Source organism: Helianthus annuus, chromosome 15 (assembly GCF_002127325.2).
Source record: "Helianthus annuus cultivar XRQ/B chromosome 15, HanXRQr2.0-SUNRISE, whole genome shotgun sequence".
Classification (NCBI taxonomy): Eukaryota; Viridiplantae; Streptophyta; class Magnoliopsida; order Asterales; family Asteraceae; genus Helianthus; species Helianthus annuus.
Window position 1 is genome coordinate 56,379,893 of NC_035447.2, and position 21,945 is coordinate 56,401,837.

A 21,945-nucleotide genomic window follows, 5' to 3' on the forward strand; every position below is an offset into this window, starting at 1 on the left:
GCAATACACCTTCTCTTTCACTCTGAGTCTGACATCCATGAAGAACAAAAGCATTTATACCATGAGCTACCAAAGCTTCAGCAACATCAGTTGACCTTGTCTGCATGAAAAATACAATACTAAATAATATACTATTGAGTTGCAGGCTTGCATTTTAATTTAAGAAATTGGAAGCGTGTTCACCATATATTGCTTTTAGAAATATCATAGGATCTGGTTTCTATGACATGCGAAAGCAACAAAGAACCCAACTTATAAGTTTAAACTAACAAAAAAATAATCAGGAGTTTGATACCAGCAATCTGGAACCGCTTATTCAAGAGACTAAAAAAATGGTTGTATGCTTTTAGAAAATACTATAAGCAAGTAAGCTTTGCTTATAAGCAAAAGCAAATAATCAGATTATTGAAAAGAAGCTTCTTTCGCACAAAGGGTAAAACTGTAATTTTGATCGACCAAGAATAATCAATTTGATACAAAAAAGAGCCTCCTTAATGCGTAGGGTAAAGCTGTAATTTTGGATCCACTAATAATAATCAGTTTGATATAATCAAATCTCAGTCTACTTTATAAAAACACCATAAAATTGCTTATCTTATTTAAAAAAAATGCAATAAGCTAGTCAATTAATCCTAAACACCCCTAAATCATTTTTCTTCAAAAGATTTGAACTATTATTGTAAAAATATTAATTATGCAATCATAAAGTCATGCACCAGTAGAGATGACCAAGTGGTACCGGGTACATTTTCGGTACCCATTTTTGACATTTTTTATATCGGTTCAATACTGGTCCGGTACCGGTTTTTACCCTCAAATACCGGTACCGGTACCCACTTTTGGGATTTTCGGTACCGAGCTCATCCCTATACACCAGCATAGCCTTTTGAATTTGATTTGAACTACTATTGATCTCCTTATAAAACAATTATAAGAATACAGATCAGTGTTACTTAAAAAAATCGGTTGAAACATCATACCTTTGGGTAGTCAAGACTGTCTTTCTTTTAAAACAAACTCAAAGCACGGCCCGGGTAAGCTCTTGCCAAAGTCTCACCAAATCCCTTTTCATCCTAAAATGAGACAAAAAAGGGATTAAATTCGTAAACAAAAAACCTTAGCCAGAAACCAGAACTCTTTGATGCACTAATGTGGTCTACAAAACACCTCAATATCATCACGCCTCCTCTCGCCGCTACCACACCCTAAACCTTATAAAAAATCAACATTTGGGAGTGATTTTGGGTTGTGATTTCTTACTTGATTGATAGAGAATGGCTTCAATGAGTATGCTTTCTTATACACGCCTTTTTCTCCCTTGATTTCGTTCCTTGACGATAGAAAATACCACCAAGAAACCCCAAAACCGGAGCCCTAGACTTTTCAGAGAAAAAAAAGAGGAGAATGAATGATTCTGGGGTTGAAAGGAAGATTTTTTTAATGCAAGGTGATCTAAGATAGAAAACAAATTGAAACTCTGCAACATCAGATATGAAAAATGGGTTAAAATTAGGTCAAATAAGATCAAATCCAAACTAAATTTTAATAGAGTAGAACAAATTACTTGTATCGCCGGTTCTATGATGCAGGTTTTAAGCGGAAACGCAAGGCTTCATCATATACATATAGCGACAAAGGAAAGAGCGATATGAGTTCTGGATTAGGGGAACCTAATAGTCTCGTACCGGTAATAAAATTGTGGGGGTTCAAAATGGGAGTGATAAAGACAGAGATGACACATCACGAATCGTCATTACCTGGTTTGGTGGCAGACGGTGGCGCTATGGCGGTGGAGCTAGGCTCAAACAGACGCAGAGGGCAGTGGCTGATGGAATCAATGGTTTCTCAGAACTTGGAATGACGACTGGAATGGTGATTGAACATAGGGGGAGTTTTATGGGGAGGAGGAGAAACCAATACCCTAGAATCATGCGAGAGTGGGGATGGCAATAAACCATTAGATAACCGTCTGGAACTGGTTTAGGCTCTAAAATAAAGTGATAACCACCAGAGAAGTGGAGATCATGGAGAGAAAAATGTGGAGCAAAAACCACCAACTAAGAAAACCGTCCTAAACCACTTTAAACCGCCACTACAGCGGTTATTTTTTGGAGTTTAAACAGCTGAGATTTCATCTCAGCATGATCCGACGGTGGATATCGAGTTAGAAAGCGGTTAGACTTAATGGGAACCATATATATATATAATTCACTAGGGTTGCTTACAATTTGATTTAAACCGTGAAACAATCTAAGCAATGGGAACCAGGTTAAATCTAAGCTCAGCTTATCATCCACAAACGGTTGGACAAAGCGAAAGGACAATTCAGACAATGGAAGATATGCTTAGAGCCTGTGTAATTGATTTTGGAGGAAATTGGGACGATCATTTACCATTAATAGAATTTTCCTACAATAACAGCTATCATACCAGCATTAATGCTGCACCGTTTGAAGCACTTTATGGCCAAAGTGCAGAACTCCAGTCTGTTGGGCAGAGATTGGAGAAAAGCAACTATCTGGACCAGAGCTAGTACAAGAAACAACGGACAAGATTATTCAAGTCAAGAAAAGACTAAAAGCAGCACGAGATCGTCAAAAGAGTTATGCAGATAACCAACGAAAACCATTAGAATTTCAAGTTGGTGACAATGTATTGTTAAAAGTTTCTCCATGGAAATGAGTAGTCAGATTCGTTAAAAGAGGAAAGCTAAGCCCCAGGTATGTTGGACCTTTTGAGATTATTAGTAGAATAGGACCAGTAGCTTATCAGCTACAACTGCCAGATGAAATGACAGGAATACATGATGTATTTCATGTATGTAATCTCAAGAAATGCTTAGCAGACGAATCTTTGGTAATACCTCTTTAGGACATATAGGTAAATGAGAAACTTAAGTTTGTAGAAAAACCCATTCAGATTGAAGACAGAAAGATCAAGAATCTCAAACACAAGAGATTAGTTCTGGTCAAAGTGAAATGCGATTCTAAGAGAGGACTGGAATACATTTGGGAGCTCGAATCAGAAATGCAAAGGAAATATCCACACCCGTTCCAGTAGATCTCGAGGACAAGATTTATATCAAGGTGGGGAGGATATAACAACCCTCCTAAAACATCCTAAAACATCCCTAACGCCCTAAACATGACCCGTATACTCGTTAACGGTCCCAAATAACCTTAATATTAATAAAAATAAAATAAAAACAAAAATACATGGGTCTCGCGGGCCGCGACCCGGACCCTCAGGTCTGTCGCGGGGCGCGACGGAGTGACACCAGGCGGAACCCGCTTGAGCTACGTGTCCTAACGCATGTGAAGGCTACCTGGTTGACTCGACCAAGCTAGGCCCTAGCCTAGTGGCCTCGCGGGCCGCGAAAGAGAAGCAAGAGGGCGTCGCGGGGCGCGAGCCGCCCTATAAAAGGGGTCAAAGGCCTCAGTTCAACGTCGCTGATTTCCTTCTTTTCTCTGACATATAGTAGACATAATACTCGGGAATAATACCCCTAAAAAGTGAAGCTCGGCCTCGTTGTAAGTATTATAACCCCCGATCACGTATTTGTTACCCTACCCGATTGATCTAGGGCTCCGTAACGCATGTCAAGGCTCTGCCTGACTCAGTCGTTGGAGTTCTGTCTCGTGTTGTATGGCTAATGTGATTTGGGTTATCTTACTAACACGTGTGCATTGTTTAATTTTTAATAGATAATAACCAGGAGAACCATCAGGAAGCTATAGTATTATCTAAGTCAGCAAAGTGAGTACATTCTCTTTTTGTAAACCCTTTTTATGAGTCATTGTTTTAAATATTTTACAAAACCCTAAATGTTTATCAAGATACTTACAGTGATTAAGTTTTTGTAATTCTACAATTATCATCAGTATGTGGGGTTTTGTATGCATTACTTGACACTCGTTACTATTGCGAATAGTAGCATGACCGCAAGCACGGGGGGACAAAGGTTGCCTAGTAGCAATACTGTATTGAATAATTGGATCGATATAAACATTGTAAATCTTAATACTATAAAGTTGTAAAGTTAAAAAAATTGTTTTGATTAAACTAGGATACACTCGCAGTATTTCTTGCTGATAAAACCTTTTTTAAAACGCGTTTCAGGTAACTTAATGTGAAGCTAATAGAAGCCAGCTGGAGAGCGCTGAAGGCTTAAAGATGTGGCTATAAAATTTACCTAAATAAAAAGGAGATTTTGTTTTCAATAAATTAGGGTCTATCCCTATAAATGTATTGTAATGGGACTTGTGTTTTATCCCATTTATTTATTATAAAAGTTTGGTGTTTTAAACTCTGATAAATATTTCCTAACTACGGTCCTGATATATAAATTCCACTGCCAAATTAATAAACGTCGATACCACTTGACTGGCTCGCGACTTCCGCTCCCGGGGTAGGGGTCGGGGGTTGCGACACTAGTAAAATGGAGGTTTGATTAAAACATGGATTGTTCCGAAATGGAACTTTGACTAAACCAAAGTGGTCGAAAGTTCTTTTGAGTCTGGGAAGCATACTTTAGCCTAATTGGTAGAATACTCTCGTCGAAATTTTGGTTAACGGTATTCACCCTTCCGGTTACTACATGCCCTTAATCAATCGAAAATTAAAGACTTGGCGGGATTTTGAAAATCGAGGAGCGGGATTAGTTAACAAGATGCGGGTTTCACCCCTAACTTGACAACATCGTACCCTAAGTGTGGTTAGTACTCGTCGGGTCAAAAAACTTAATTCCGACACGTTGACGAGGGTCCACTAAATTTGAAATGGAAATTCTCCATCAAGGTGAGGATTTCACTCTTAACTTGATGGCGAATTTCGTGCAAAAACGAAAGAGCGGATTGAGATTCGTTCACCAAATTGTGGGTTTCACGCCTATTTTGGTGAAGTTATCTTGTTTGTATAATACGAGTGTTTTCGTGTTTTAACATAATCGTGTAAAGTTGCCTCAGGAAAGGCGTACATTTTAAAATAGGAAAATAGTTATGAGCATATAAAAGACGTTTCAAGAATTTAGCACATAAATCAAGTATGGTCGAGTATGGTGCATAACAATAGACTAGGTCAAAAGCATGGTAATTTTACTAATTCTCTATAGTTATGGCTCTGATACCAATCTGTCACACCCCAACCGATGGCGGAAACATTAGAGTGAGACGAAATAGATTGCTCATTACTCATAAAACTAAATTGTGACAAGTATTTAATAATAAATTTCATTTCATTGCTAAAAGAATCAATTACATTGTTTGAAATCGAATACAACAAGTTGAAACAAAATCAATTACATTACAACAAGCATTTAAAGTTTAAAATGCGTTTCTAGGCATCCTACTAAGTTCCGTGCATCATCATCATCATCATCATAATTTTGCAACATGTTTTAAAGTATAGTTCAATACAAAAGCATTGGCGAATATACAACTTTTGAGTACTAGCATAATATACTAAAAGTTTGTCTCAAATCCAACATGGCAATTCATATACAACTTGTAGCTAGCATGCATAACTATAGGCCAAACCCGAGTGTCCACGAGAATAATGTGCATCCCTCGTCACCGAAGTGAACGAGACCATAAAGTATAATAACTTAACAATACCACGACGGGCGGCGTGCTGCTCCTATAGCGCTATATATGTTAAGGTGGGCTAGCTAAGTTAATGACAAATAGCATGTATATATTCTAGCATAGAACCTAAGCATAACAAATAGCATGTATGGCGGATTGAGTGAATAAAGTATGTTTGTGTGAATTGTGTATTTTGATAAGTTAACATGTTACACCCAAAAGTGCTTTAAAGCGAAAAAAGGGTCAAGTATACTCACGGTTTGCGAAGAAATTTCCACTTAGTGAGTTTGACGAGTCTTGAGTTGTTGGAACACCGAAGTTACCAATTTTGGTTCTTGAACTTTTTGCCCAAAGTTGAAAATCGTGGAGATTTGAGATAGTTTGGAAGTAATTTGGAGGTGGTGCAAGTGTTTGGAAGGTGTTTGAGTTGATATTTATAAGAGGGTTAAGTGGTTGGGGTTTAAATGAAGGTGGTTGGGAGTTAGGAGAGGTATTAAATGAGTTGGTTGGAGGTTAGAAAGTGGGTTTGGGGTATTAAATGAGGGGATTTTTACATATTTCCCCCTCCTAAGCAGCTTTATTACATATTTCCTCAACCCATAAATTTAATTACATATTTCCCCTTCCTAAAGAAGCCTTATTACATATTTCCCCAATCTCTAAATTTTTATTACATATTTCCCCAATCTCTAAATTTAATTACATATTTCACCTTCCTAAACCCCATATATTACATATTTATCCAATTCATTAAAACTACTCTTATAGAATTACTATTTTGCCCCTAATGAGTTTATTAAATAAATAACTACAATATCACTACTTATTGTTATAACAATCTTAATAATATTTTTGTTATTTTGTTTGATATTTAGGTTTCTTATTTAAGATTTCTAAAAAAATACATGTTTACTCTTAATCTAATCGTATGTGGGCCAATTTTTTCTCTAATAATCGATGTACACACATGAATGATTAACATTGCTTTATCGATACTTTATGAATTTGATAAAATTTTTCTTTATTTTGTTTACAAAAACTAGAAAAGAATCTATACAATAAAAATGTTATTAAAATATTCAATGAAAATCAACCTCTTATTAAAAAATAATGAACTAATAAAGTAAATAACAAAAGGATAATATTCAAATGAAAAACAACCTCTTATTAAAAAAATAATGAACCGATAAAATAAATAACAAAAGGATAAACACGCCAATTAAATAAAATAAAACGAAAAAATCTAACTTTTTTACTTTTAAATAAATAAATAGTTACTATTAATATGAGCTGGTGGAAAATATCCGGGTTCAAAGGAGAAGCTAGGAAATATATTGTAGTTATTTATTTAATAAACTCATTAGGGGTAAAATAGTAATTCTATAAGAGTATTTTTAATGAAATGGATAAATATGTAATATATGCGGTTTAGGAAGGTGAAATATGTAATTAAATTTAGAGATTGGGGAAATATGTAATAAAAATTTAGAGATTGGGGAAATATGTAATAAGGCTTCTTTAGAAAGGGAAAATATGTAATTAAATTTATGGGTTAGGGAAATATGTAATAAAACTGCTTAGGAGGGGGAAATATGTAAAAATTCCTTAAATGAGTTGGTTGGAGTTTAGGACATTAAAGAAAGTGGTTGAGGAGATGGAAATTTTCACTTTTAGTCATTGCGCTTGTATTGTTAGTTATTTTATCCTATAAAGGTGTATGCATATATATTATAAATACAATACATGTATAAATGTGATTCCGAGAAAATATAATTTCGATGTATGTCTCGGTTTTAAATTAAAACGTGTATTTCGCGACTGATTATATATTATGCATGTATGATTAAACAAGGTTGATATAAAAATATAATTTCCATTATGATCAAAGTCTCGAGATTACAATGATTGAAATGAAGTAAGAATACAAGTTTCTAAAAATAAAAATGTGAATACAATTTTTTAAATATGGAAAGTACAGAAAGTGCGGAGCGTTACATATTACCTAAACCGTGAAATTAAACCAGAACTAAACCGTTAGTAACAGTTTCGTTTTTAATTTCAATGGTTCGGTTTTGGCTTCGATAATAAAAAAACAATTACTAATGGTCTAGCTCATGGTTTGACATAAAATCATATAAACCCGGATCACGAACACCCCTACAATTCACCAACACTATTGTACTAAAGACCTATGGGCCGATTTGACTAGTGAATAGGCAATGTATCAAACACAAATACAGTGAACTCAACTGGTCAGTAACGATGTTATTTATGTCCATGAGCTACTCGTAATCTAATCAGTAAAAACACGAAAAGAGTCGAGCTATAATGAGTCGACTATTTGCTTTCCATTTGTACCTGACATCTTTATAATGTAAACTATTTTACGTTTTTTGATTTGTCAATCTGATTAGAGGTTATTGCTAGGGTTTTCCTAATTTGTTGAATTGGTCAAATGAGCTAAGTCGAGCCTATATAATATGTTACAAACCGAGCTGATATTAAAAAACCATGTTCGAACCAAGATTGACCTCGAGCTTAAAAAATTATGACGAGCCGAGCTTTGTTCGGGCTCGGCTCAGTTCAGTTACAACGTTGTTGATGATTTGGTTAAGTAGCTTATTTAAAACCAAAATTTATGGTTTGCTTTCGGTTAAACCATTTTATAATAACCTATTTAGTGAAGAGAATTAAAGTCTTCTTTTTGAAGCCATTTTATGTGACATTGTTTCTACACTTTTCTTACACGTCTTCCAATCACTTTGAAGATGATCAAACCAGTGGGCTTGGCTAAACTATATCTTATTATGCGTATGATCGTTGACGAAGCTTTGGGGTCGATTTTTCCCAATTCCGGGGGGGGGGGGGGGGCGGACGTATATACCTAAAAATTTCTATATGAAGGTACTGTTCATAACACTACGCGTCGAAAAGTTCGGGAGGGGGGTGGGGGCGCCCCCTTTCGCCCCAAGGAAGTTGCGCCCCTGCGTATGATAGTAGTTCAAGAGTTTAACTTATTTCTCACTCATTGTGTTATATTTTGCGATCCATTGTGTCTTTGTACACTTCTTATTTTTAAAAGCCTTTATAGAATAATTTTACCCATGGGGAATTCACTAGGGTTGCTTACAATTTGATTGAAACCGTGAAACAATCTAAGCAATGGGAACCAGGTTAAATCTAAGCTCAGCTTATCATCCACAAACGGACGGACAAAACGAAAGGACAATTCAGACAATGGAAGATATGCTTAGAGCCTGTGTAATTGATTTTGGAGGAAATTGGGACGATCATTTACCATTAATAGAATTTTACTACAATAACAACTATCATACCAGCATTAATGTTGCACCGTTTGAAGCACTTTATGGACGAAAGTGCCGCACTCTAGTCTGTTGAGCAGAGATTGGAGAAAAGCAACTATCTGGACCAGAGATAGTACAAGAAACAACGGACAAGATTATTCAAGTCAAGGAAAGACTAAAAGCAGCATGAGATGTCAAAAGAGTTATGCAGATAACCGACGAAAACCATTAGAATTTCAAGTTGGAGACAAGGTATTGTTAAAAGTTTCTCCATGGAAAGGAGTAGTCAGATTCGTTAAAAGGGAAAAGCTAAGCTCCGGGTATGTTAGATCTTTTAAGATTATTAGAAGAATAAGACCGGTAGCTTATCAGCTACAACTGCCAGAGGAAATGGCAAGATTACATGATGTATTTCATGTATGTAATCTCAAGAAATGCTTAGCAGACGAATCTTTGGTAATACCTCTTCAGGACATAGAGGTAAATGAGAAACTTAAGTTTGTAGAAAAACCCATTCAGATTGAAGACAGAAAGATCAAGAATCTCAAACACAAGAGACTAATTCCCTATAGTTATGGCTCTGATACCAATCTGTGACACCCCAACCGATGGCGGAAACATCGAAGTGAGACGAAATAGATTGCTCATTACTCATAACACTAAATTGTGACAAGTATTTAATAATAAATTTCATTTCATTGCTAAAAGAATCAATTACATTGTTTGAAATCGAATACAACAAGTTGAAACAAAATGAATTACATTACAACAAGTATTTAAAGTTTAAAATGCGTTTCTAGGCATCCTACTAAGTTCCGTGCATCATCATCATCGTAATCCTGCAACAGGTTTTAAAGTATAGTTCAATACAAAAGCATTAGCGAGTATAGAAGTTTTGAGTACTAGCATAATATACTAAAAGTTTGTCTCAAATCCAACATGGCAATTCATATACAACTTGTAGCTAGCATGCATAACTATAGGCCAAACCCGAGTGTCTACGAGAGTAATGTGCATCCCTCGTCACTGAAGTGAACGAGACCGTAAAATATAATAACTTAACAATACCACGACGGGCGGCGTGCTACTCTTATAGCGCTAAATATGTTAAGATGGGCTAGCTAAGTTAATGACAAATAACATGTATGTATTCTAGCATAGAACCTAAGCATAACAAATAGCATGTATGCCGGATTGAGTGAATAAAGTATGTTTGTGTGAATTGTGTATTTTGATAAGTTAACATGTTACACCCAAAAGTGTGTTAAAGCGAAAAAAGGGTCAAGTATACTCACGGTTTGCAAAGAAATTTCCCCTTAGTGAGTTTAACGAGTCTTTAGTTGTTGGAACACCGAAGTTACCAATTTTGGTTCTTGAACTTTTTGCCCAAAGTTGAAAATCGTGGAGATTTGAGAGAGTTTGGAAGTAATTTGGAGGTGGTGCAAGTGTTTGGAAGGTGTTAGAGTTGATATTTATAAGAGGGTTAAGTGGTTGGGGTTTAAATGAAGGTGGTTGGGAGTTAGGAGAGGTATTAAATGAGTTGGTTGGAGGTTAGGCTACACGGTATGGTGATGGTCCTCCCTTGGAGGATGGTTCGCCACGTAAGCGCTACGTAGGATGGGCATGAGGATGGAGCAAAAAGGATGGAGGTATGGAAATAGGGGGATGGACCTAAAAAGTATATGTATATATTGTATGTATAGGTGTGCGAGAGAGGGGGGATAGTTTTTGTCCTCTTGTGGACCGTCGCAAACGTATTGTAAAGGACGGGGAGGACGAAGCCGGGAGGGGGCGGCGTGGTGTTTGGCCCGGCGCCGGACCTGGACGAACCGGGGACTAACCCCATACCGTCCAGCCTTAGAAGGTGGGTTTGGGGTATTAAATGAGTTGGTTGGAGTTTAGGACATTAAAGAAAGTGGTTGGGGAGATGAAAATTTTCATTTTTAGTCATTGCGCTTGTATTGTTAGTTATTTTATGTTATAAAGGTGTATGCATGTATATTATAAATATAATACATGTATGAATGTGATTCCGAGAAAATATAACTTCGATGTATTTCTCGGTTTTAAATTAAAACGTGTATTTCACGACTGATTACATATTATGCATGTACGATTAAACAAGGTTGATATAAAAATACAATTTCCATTATGATCAAAGTCTCGAGATTACAAGGATTGAAATGAAGTAAGAATACAAGTTTCTAAAAATAAAAATGTGAATACAATTTTTTAAATATGGAAAGTACAGAAAATGCGGAGCGTTACATATTGCCTAAACAGTGAACTTAAACGAGAACTAAACCGTTAGTAGTAGTCTGGTTTTTAATTTCAATGGTTCGGTTTTGGTTTCGATAATTAAAAAACAATTACTAACGGTCTGGCTCATGGTTTGACATAAAATCATATAAATCCGGATCACGAACACCCCTACAATTCACCAACACTATTGTACCAAAGACCTATGGGCTGATTTGACTAGTGAATAGGCAATGTATCAAACACAAATACAGTGAATTGATCTGGTCAGTAACGATGTTATTTATATCCATGAGCTACTCGTAATCTAATCAGTAAAAACACGAAAAGAGTCGAGCTATAATGAGTCGACTATTTGCTTTCCATTTGTACCTGACATCTTTATAATGTAAACTATTTTACGTTTTTTGATTTGTCGATCTTATTATGCGTATGGTTTTTAATTTCAATGGTTCGGTTTTGGTTTCGATAATAAAAAACAATTACTAACGGTCAGGCTCATGGTTTGACATAAAATCATATAAATCCGGATCACGAACACCCCTACAATTCACCAACATTATTGTACCAAAGACCTATGGGCCGATTTGACAAGTGAATAGGCAATGTATCAAACACAAATACAGTGAACTGAACTGGTCAACGATGTTATTTATGTCCATGAGCTACTCGTAATCTAATCAGTAAAAACACGAAAAGAGTCGAGCTATAATGAGTCAACTATTTGCTTTCCATTTGTACCTGACATCTTTATAATGTAAACTATTTTACGTTTTTTGATTTGTCGATCTGATTAGAGGTTATTGCTAGGGTTTTCCTAATTTGTTGAATTGGTCAAATAAGCTAAGCCGAGCCTATATAATATGTTACAAGCTGAGCTGATATTAAAAAACCATGTTCGAACCAAGATTGACCTCGAGCTTAAAAAATTAATACGAGCCCTTCGGGCTCGGCTCAGTTCAGTTACAACGTTGTTAATGATTTGGTTAAGTAGTTTATTTAAAACCAAAATTTATGGTTTGGCTTCGGTTAAACCATTTTATAATAACCTATTTAGTTAACAGAACTGAAGTCTTCTCTTTGAAGCCATTTTATGTGACATTGTTTCTACACTTTTCTCACACGTCTTCCAATCACTTTGAAGACGATCAAACCAGTGGGCTTGGCTAAACTATATCTTATTATGCGTATGATCATTAGCGAAGCTTAGGGGTCGATTTTTCTCAATTCCGGGGGGAGGGGGAGCTCCCGCCCAAGGAAGCTGCGCCCCTGCGTATGATAGTAGTTCAAGAGTTGTTAAACTTATTTCTCACTCATGTTTCTCCTCTTACATTATTGGTTTACTTTTTTATTCTTGTATATTGCTATATCTACTGCATATACATCAACAAGAATATAGACTTTTAAGCTTATTATATGTCGGACAAAATAAGTGACATCGAACAACGAAACAAATGATCGGTTAAAAAATTGATTTCACTTGGGTTGTCTTTGGATGTTAATAAGATCTTCAAGGTTTATGAAGTATGAAGTAATTTGATTTTCTTGTTTAATAACATGAAATTTTCATTTTATTGATTTATTTCCATTCTTATACTTTGTAGTGACAACAAAACAAAAGGAAATCTAATACACTTTCTGGTAAATGACTCTCCACGTAAACACAAATGCGCCTCACAGGCATCCGTTGAAGATGTTGTAGCTACGTTTAGACCCCCCGTAACGGGGCGTTTTTTTTAAAAAAAATTGCAAAAAAACGCCGGATAACGCCGGAACCCCCATTACATGGGGCGTTTCCGGGCGTTTTTTTTGAAAAAAAAATGGCTCCGGCGTGTTTATTAAAACGCTGAACAATGGTTTGAATGCCCAATCAATTGAGGACATGTGGGTTTAGAGAGAGAGATGGGGTTGTGGCCGGATTTTTTGGCCGGATTTTTGGCCGGATTTTTGGCCGGATTTTCTGGGTTTGCAGAAGGGAAGAAGAAGGGCATGAAGAAGAAGAAGAAAGGTTTTTTTTTTAAACTTTGATATTGACACTTAGGCCCCTATACTTTTAAACTTTATTATTTTCTGTTTTGAAACATTAGGCCCTAAAGTAATTTTTTAGTATTGTATTTTTTTAATTTTCTGTATTTTACTTTCTGTTTTTTATTTTCTGTATTTTTATTTTCTTTATTTTTAAGTTCTGTTTTTAATTTTTTAGTATTGTATTTTTTATGTTTTAAATTAAAAAAAAATAATTGGGAAATGATTGCATGGGCATTATTTGAATAATGCCCCACTACACCATTTTATGGTATAATGCCCCTTGCTGACTGGGCTGCCACATGGCGCAAAACGCCCCATGGAGGGGGCATTATAATGTTTAACCATTACGCATGGTCTTATAAAATGAAGAATATACTTTTTCTTTTATATAATATTCCATTATATAATAACTCTATTTCTTAACTGTTTGGTATGAGGTAATGAAATAGACAATAGAACGGAATCGACTAGGTAAATGAATAGATAAAGGAATGAAAATTAATTTTTTATATTTCTTTACCGTTTGTTATGTAAATTAATTTCATAATTATTTATTATTTTTTTAAATATCCACCCAACGCTTTTTTTTAGCTTAAAACGCTCAGAAACATGTATATTACTACCTATAATTTCTATAAAAAGGGTTTCTAACATAAGGTTTTCACGGTTTTCTCAACTCAACATGGTGCGGAAATTTGCTGAACTTTTATATATAAAATCCAAGATTTTCTAGAAAAAATATTATTTAGACCCTCAATTTCTGGTCAGTAGATAAAAAAAGTCTTATAATAACCCTCTAATAAAGAAGTTCTGGTTTTCTCAACGAAATTATAACATTATTTTCACAACTATGGAACAAAGGTTATATGTTGTTTATACAACCTTACATAACAACTGACTCACTACGAAAAAGAAACAAGGGTGATGGATGTAATTAACTTAAGGTTTTTAAAAAAATTTGAATGTCTTGTGTAATCGATGATTTCATTACCTTGACAAACCAAACAATTTTTTTTTCATTCTTTTGTAATAGTCTATTTCATTCAGTCACTTAAGAGAAAAATGCCCGGATAGTCCCTGTGGTTTCGCCTTTTTTCACCTATAGTCTCCAACTTTCTAAAATTACCTGAATAGTCCCCAAGTTTTCAATTTTTGTTCCCGGATAGTCCCTGGGTCTAACTTCAGTTTGTTTTCTCTGTTAAGAGAGTGTGAAATGTCAAAAATTAGCACAGGGACTATCCGGGCATCTTCTTCATTTTTATGTATAAAACCCCACCACCACACTCAAATTAGCACTGCAACTTATAAACGCTCGCTGACCACGAAGACCTGAATCAACAACAACAAGACGTTAATCACAACAGATTCAAGTCTCCAAACCACAAAATACCCCCAATTAAACCACATCCAAACCCTAGAACCACACAATCCTCAATTAGATCTCAAAATTCACCACTTAATCGACTCAAAATGAGCACATCAGCGTGCATAAAGCAAGTAGATCGATCCGCATTGGTCGCATTTGCTCCCGATGCACCGTTCTTCGCCGCCGGAACCATAGCCGGAGCTGTGGACTTGTCGTTTAGTTCTTCTGCAAATCTCGAAGTGTTCAAGCTTGATTTTGGATCGGATGATCGTGATTTGATACTAACCGGTGCTATAGCTAGTTCTGAACCGTTTAATCGGTTGTCGTGGGGGAAATCACCGCCGTCCGGTTCGGAAGAGTTCTCGCTTGGTTTGATTGCTGGAGGAGCTGTGATTGGGGGATTTTTGATAGTGAGTGCAATTAATGAGAGGGTGGTGATTGAATGATGGCCATGGCATCTTACCTACAAAACAGAATTGTAAGTGTGCAGGTCAAAGCAGCAAGAATCAATATAAAACTAAACAATTGAAGTAAAGTCCATTTGCTATACCTTAACTGCTTATACTCATCTGGTAAATCCTCATCCAAAAACGGTTCATCTTCATCGATTTCGCTACCCCATTTGTTTAACAACCCCGATTTCGATAACCGACCCGATCTTTGATCCGCCTCCGGCGGATCTATCAACCTCGACTTCGTTTTCGTCCGTAACAAGCTCGATTTCCCGCGAAACGAAGCATTCGCAGAGCAAACTGTTACTTCCTCACCACCACCGGGACTGGTCCGGTTACTCCCGTTTGACCGGTTCGACCGGTGCCGTGGCTGTTGCTGCTTAATCACCTTAGTGATGGTGGAGGGTGGAGGAGGGTGATGGTGGGTGGAGGTTGAAAATGAAGTGTGGTGGTGGGGTTTTATAAATAAAAATAAAGAAGATGCCCGGATAGTCCCTGTGGTTTGGCTTTTTAAGGAAATGGTATTTTTGACATTTCACACCCTCTTAACAGAGAAAACAAACTGAAGTTAAACCAGGGACTATCGGGGAACAAAAATTGAAAACTTGGGGACTATTCAGGTAATTTTAGAAAGTTGGGGACTATAGGTGATAAAAGGAGAAACCACAGGGACTATCCGGGCATTTTTCTCGTCACTTAATCTTGAATACCAAACACTACCTAAGTATCCAACAAAAGTAACTTACATATCCAGGGGCGTACCCACCCTAAGCCAAGGGTGGGCAGGCGCACCCCATGAAAAAATATTTTTTAGTGTTATTTTTCGCCGTAAATCCCGACCGCGCCCCTTGGAATTTTTCACCCGCACCCCTTGAAAAATTTCAACACCCCACTTAAAAAAATTAGGAAAATTGGTTTTTAATAAACCAACCTTTGCCCCGTTGGTAAATAATAATCTTACCTACGTAATTGGTATATAATAATCCTACCTATCAACATGTTGGTACTCAATGAACTTTCGTTAATTTTTTTAACTGAAGTTAGTTTTTAAGTTTTATTTATTACACAAACAGTCCCTGTAGTTGTAATTTACTAGTTTTAACTATTTTATAAAACAAAAAACAAACTTCGTTACATGGCCTTTGACGTTTTTTTGTTTTACAAAATAGTTAAAACTAGTTAATTATAACTACAAGGTTGTTTGTGTAATAAATAAAACTTAAAAACTAACTTCAGTTAAAAATAATTAACGGAAGTTCATTAAGAACCAACATGTTGATAGGTAGGATTATTGTATACCAATTACGTAGGTAGGATTATTATTTACCAACGGGACAAAGGTTGGTTTATTAAAAACCAATTTTCCAAAAAAATATTATTAACCACTTATTCACTTAATTATTTAATCTAATCAAAGCTCAATCTGCAATCAATTTTTATTAACACAAGCTTAAACCCAACCTAAAGAAATTTGAACTAAATAAAATAACCCAAACCCATCCACCCATTCCATTTCCAAATCCCGCTCCCAAAAAAACTCCCAGCGACTTGACGCCACTGCTCACGACCTGGTGGCTTTTTTCACCGGAAAAACTTTATTTTGTTTTATGTGATGATTAGGAGAAAATATAGATGTGTAAGGGTTTAATCTTTTTATATATTTTTTTATTTTTTTGTTGTTCTAGACTTATAGTTAAATGATTTTGTTGTTTTATTTATAGTTTTGTTTGTTTAAATGATTAGCTACAAGTAATCAACATTTAATATTAGGGCTTGAATGTTTAAAAATATAATTGAAAGTTATGGGCTATGGTTGAACATGATTATTTATTTTGTTTAAGTGTTTAGTGTTGTTTTATGAACTTATGGAGCAAATTTTATGTCTTAGGAACAATGAGTAAGAATCTAATGGACTTATGGCGTGTTTAGTATTTTTATATGATATTTTGGATATATTTCAAAAAAAAAAAAACATGTAGGGCACAATTTTAAATACGTTTGTAATTTGTAATGATGTTTGATGTGTTTTTTATAATTTATAAATTTTAGTTTGATGTTCTTTTGTCTTACATGATCCGACCCGGCCCGTTATGAACCGATATTTTTATACAGCTAGGGGCCTAAAATCTTTGAAAATATTTCGCACCCCCAAAAAAAAATTCCTGAGTCTACCACAGTACATATCATACCACTTGAAGTTGCATTTTTTTATTGTGATTTTCTTTAGAAAGTACTACCTTCGTCCCATTAAAAGTATCATATTTTGAATTTTCAAAGTCTTTATTTATAAACTTTGATCTTAAATAATTTTGTTTGTGTTAGATAATACTTGATGAAAGTTATATGATTTAAGTGTGTTTTAGAAGTGTTTTTATTGGGTTAATTTTTCATCAAGTTCTATATAACACAAAAAATATATAATTAAAGTCAAAGTTTATAAATAAAGACTTTGAAAATTAAAAATATGATACTTTTAATAGGATGGAGGGAGTATATTTTTTTTGGATAAGAGTTGGTTGCGGTTGCGGGTGCGGGTCCATCTATTTTGGATCGGTTATTTGGATTACTCACCGTAATTTTCCTCCTTATTTCGGGTCGGGTTCGCTCAACATCCTGCTTTTAATTTAATTTTATTTATTGTTACACACCCATTAACATTCAACTTTAAACCCATATCAAATCCATCGAACTCAATCGTTTTTCCCTTTTTCCTCTGATCATATCACTTCAATCCAACTTTAATTCTTCAATAATTTTGAGGTAAACTTTTTCCGATAATCGAATTTTGATTCCAGCCACTGAAATTACATATATATATGCAAACTTCATGATTCAATTTAGGCGTTTTTTAATTAAATTTCAGTTCTGTATTTGTAGATCTAAATTCATCGATTGCACATACAGGTGTTGAAGATCGTTACTCTGTTGATTCGTTGATTCAATTAAACGAAATTTCTATAGAAGCAATCATGCTTTCGCGCGTTTTTGGAAAACCTAAGCAAGAAGCTAATGCGGTGACAACATTAGACAAATTAAATGAGGTAAAATTTGTTTTTTTCATGATCTAATTATTGATCAGTTTGTAGATTGTAGCAATTTGGTACCTGTTTTAGTGGAATTTATATTAAGGAATATTATGAGCTATTATTGATCAATATTCTTTAATTCATTTTGTTTTTTTGTTTAATTTTTAAATTAAGTTGATAACTTTGTTATTAAGTGTTGAATTAGGGTGCCTGTAGTCACCATTAGATCCTAAGATTTTAATTTTGCTAGATGGTAAATGAGTATAGTACAACAAGTATAACAAACACGAGTTTGGATATCGATTCATAAGGGATGCCTAAATTTCCTGAAAACTCACGAGGCTCCATCGATATCCTGCTAACTTCAGGTAAAACGCAACTTGCGTTGATAGGTGTAAAGTATTGTGATTGTTCGATATCTTTTATCGTGAGGGGACAATATTATCATGTTACACGACGTATTGTTTTGGGCATTAAAGTTCACGTTTCCCTTGACTTATTGTTATGGTCAGGAAGAAAAGTTTTTATCTTTTTATACGTTCAGCTCTATAATCATCCTTCTTTCTTGAAGATAGCGATGTTAACATATGTTATATCTTTAGACACACGCCTTATCTTGTTCTTTTACAGACACTTGAAATGCTGGAGAAGAAAGAGAAAGTACTTTTGAAGAAGGCATCTGCAGAGGTGGAGAAGGCCAAAGAGTATACAAAAGCACATAATAAAAGGGGTTCGTACTCGCTGCTTTATACACAAAGTAATAAACTACTTTATTCGTTTTCAACTTCACGAATACAGCCGGCATAAAGTTTTTAAAGATAAAATGATGCATGCAACTGTTGGTGTACATTCGTTCATTTTCCCGTTGATAAAGACTGTTTTAAAATAATATCTTATTCTTTTACAGATCGTACTCGTGTCATATGCACTTAAAAAGCTAGTTTATGCACCTGATTTTTTCAGTATTGTAAGGAAATGTTGATCTTTTGATATTCCGATGTTAAACAGCGGCAATACAATGTTTAAAGAGGAAGAAGCTGTATGAGCAACAAGTTGAACAGCTTGGGAACTTCCAGTTGCGTATTCATGACCAGGTGACATTTAGTGATGTTAAGTAAATATGCATTTTTTATAAGGATTACGGGTGTACGGAAATTGGAATTTTAATGAACTGCTTGCACTTGAATATTAGATGATTATGCTAGAAGGTGCAAAAGCTACCACAGAGACTGTTGATGCTTTGAGAACCGGTGCCGCAGCAATGAAGGCCATGCAAAAGGCAACGTGAGTTTTGTTCCTATTAATCTTTAACTATTATACGATGAAGTTAAGAAAGTTATACCATTTGGCTGAGGTGGTAATTTCAACTCGTTCACCTAAAAATGGGCCGAGTTAGTTGGGTAATATTTTATTTTTAATGATGCTCCAAAAACTTTATAAAAGCCAATGTTGAAATATTTCTCAAGAACATGTGTTGTTATTTCATTAGCCGTACAACTTAGCTTCATTTAATCATTTGCACAATTTCGTTTCGTCTCGAATGGGACAAAATTATTTGATTTGAAAACTATCATGATGCAGAAATATCGATGATGTTGACAAGACTATGGATGAGATAAACGAACAAACTGAAAATATGAAGCAAATTCAGGAGGCATTGGCAACACCACTGGGTGCAGCTGCTGATTTTGATGAGGTACCATTCCCACTTTCTATTAATCTTCAAGGGTAAAATAAAATTATTTGTTTACTTTTTATTTAATTCTAAAATATATTTTGGTCAATATATCTACAATATCTTACATATTTAAAGCTGTCAATTACTGAGCTTTTTTTAAACGAAACTACGGAAATGATACTGAGATTTTTTTGTAAACAGGATGAACTGGAAGCTGAACTTGAGGAACTAGAAGGAGCTGAGTTGGAGGAACAGCTTCTCCAGCCTGCCACAACCGCCCCTGCTGCTCCGGTGCATGTGCCAGCTGGCAAGCAACCAACACGTCCAGCTCCTCGCCAAAACAAAGCGGAGGAAGATGAACTTGCTGCATTGCAAGCAGAAATGGCACTTTAAGAAAAGGTTAGTTGCCTTGTGGATTTGCCCTTTCCTTACTGTATGTCGGATAACAGATTGAGGTTGAAATAGATCTTTTTTGGCACGGGTCGGGTTGACCACCAAACGCTTTTTCTAATACCAAATTTTCAAAATGTTACGTCAACTATGGTCACAAGAACAAAACTATTACAATATTATTTTTAGTCTTTGAATTAATCAATTTGGCAGGCTGTATCATTTAAATTAGACTTGACTCATGCATGAATAAACAAGTTGAGATGGACACTTGTAGGTTTTTGTGATTTATTGATTCAGTTGTAATCCGAACTCTATTTGCAGGTCACTGGAGATGTACTCATACACTTCAAAAAATGGATGAACTGTGTGTTAAATTATATCTTGTACAGTTGTGATTGTAGACCAAATAACAAGCTGGCTTTGTTGTATTATACATTGAAGATCATAAGGGACTAATATACTGTTTCTTGAGATTAATTTCGGCTATATATTACTTATGTAAGTTTCACCTAAAACAGACACATACACGCAGAATAGATGCATAACCACACATCAAACAATATAGACATAACATATAGTGTAAAAAGTAGATAATTGTGTGTTTATGTTGTAAATACCAATATTTAATACATCTGTACTCCTATAGGGTGAACGAAAAAGTGATTTTAAACTTAACTAATGATAACTTTATTTTCGAAGTTTTATATTTTGATCCCAAATGGTTTAAGCTATCACACAAGACACATTAAAAAAGGCAAATTGGAAAATAATAATTTCATCTTTTTGAAATTGGCCGATAATAATCCCAAGTCAGTTATTAGCCAATAATAATCCGATTTCGTCTAATTTTTTTGTAAAATAGTCCGCCGTTAAAATAACTTAACGGAGTTAAGTGTTTTTCCGAATTACAAACCGATGTTTTAGGGTTTTTGATCAGAACGAGGATACCAGTCGATTGATGTAAAACTTACTTGAAATACTGCCCCAACCCACGAAAACGGTGCTTCAATTCGGGTGTTTAACTTCCAATTAACAAAATTCAAGCCATTTCGAACACAATTTCGAGGTAAATTTTACATCAATCGACTCGTATCTTCGTTCTGATCAAAAGCCCTAAAACATCGGTTTGTAATTCGGAAAAACACTTAACTCCGTTAAGCTTACTTTAACGACAGACTATTTTACAAAAAAAAAAAAAAAATTGGACGAGGTCGGATTATTATTGGCTAATAACTGACTTGGGATTATTATCGGCCAATTTCAGAAAGATGGGATTATTATTTTCCAATTTGCCTTAAAAAAACAAAAAAGTAAATAAATTGGTGAAATGAGCAACCGATGAAACCGTCATGTTAACACGAACACGGCCCGTTAGCTAAACGTGCATGTAAGTCGACTTGAAACGGACTCGAACCCATGTAAAACAAACTCACGCCATCAAATTTTGTGTTAGGTTCGTGTTGTGTCAGAAATTCACCTCTCACAAGGTATTTGAAAATAAAATTCTGTATTTTACCGGTACCGTACCAAACTGGTACCAATACCGAAAATGCTAAAAAGTGGGTACCGATACCGAAAACATTCGGTACGAGACCGGTACCCATCCCTAGTCCAAGAGAGGGTAGTCCAGACCTTGTTTAAAGCAGTGGGCTAGCCTTGATAAGAATATCCATTATCCAGTATTGGGTTAGGCCCAGTCGGCCATTTTTCTTAGGCCTGATAAGACGTTGAGCCCAACCAAAAGATATGTTTAAATTAGCTTACTTGAGCCCAACAAATAGATATGTTTAAATTAGCTTAACATCTCTTAAGTAAATGAAAATCTAGGTAACATATTAAACAAAATTACAAAAACA

General features: G+C 35.3%; 1 protein-coding gene across 3 annotated transcripts; it reads left to right on the forward strand.

The window, feature by feature from the left end:
• Window positions 1–17,614: 17,614 nt before the first annotated feature.
• LOC110868625 (vacuolar protein sorting-associated protein 32 homolog 2) lies at window positions 17,615–20,566 on the forward strand. 3 transcript variants are annotated; one of them, XM_035984594.1, is made up of 8 exons: window positions 17,615–17,752; window positions 17,897–18,033; window positions 18,649–18,775; window positions 19,027–19,112; window positions 19,211–19,302; window positions 19,600–19,714; window positions 19,898–20,095; window positions 20,411–20,566. In XM_035984594.1, the coding sequence occupies exons 2-7, from the start codon at window positions 17,962–17,964 to the stop codon at window positions 20,087–20,089; spliced, it is 684 nt and encodes a 227-aa protein (XP_035840487.1). In that variant the 5' UTR covers window positions 17,615–17,752; window positions 17,897–17,961; the 3' UTR covers window positions 20,090–20,095; window positions 20,411–20,566. The 3 variants fall into 3 exon arrangements, with proteins under 3 accessions (XP_035840487.1, XP_021973527.1, XP_035840488.1); XM_022117835.2 differs by having other exon boundaries at window positions 17,616–17,752; window positions 18,649–18,748; XM_035984595.1 differs by having other exon boundaries at window positions 17,640–17,752; window positions 17,870–18,033.
• The last annotated feature ends 1,379 nt before the right edge of the window (window positions 20,567–21,945 follow it).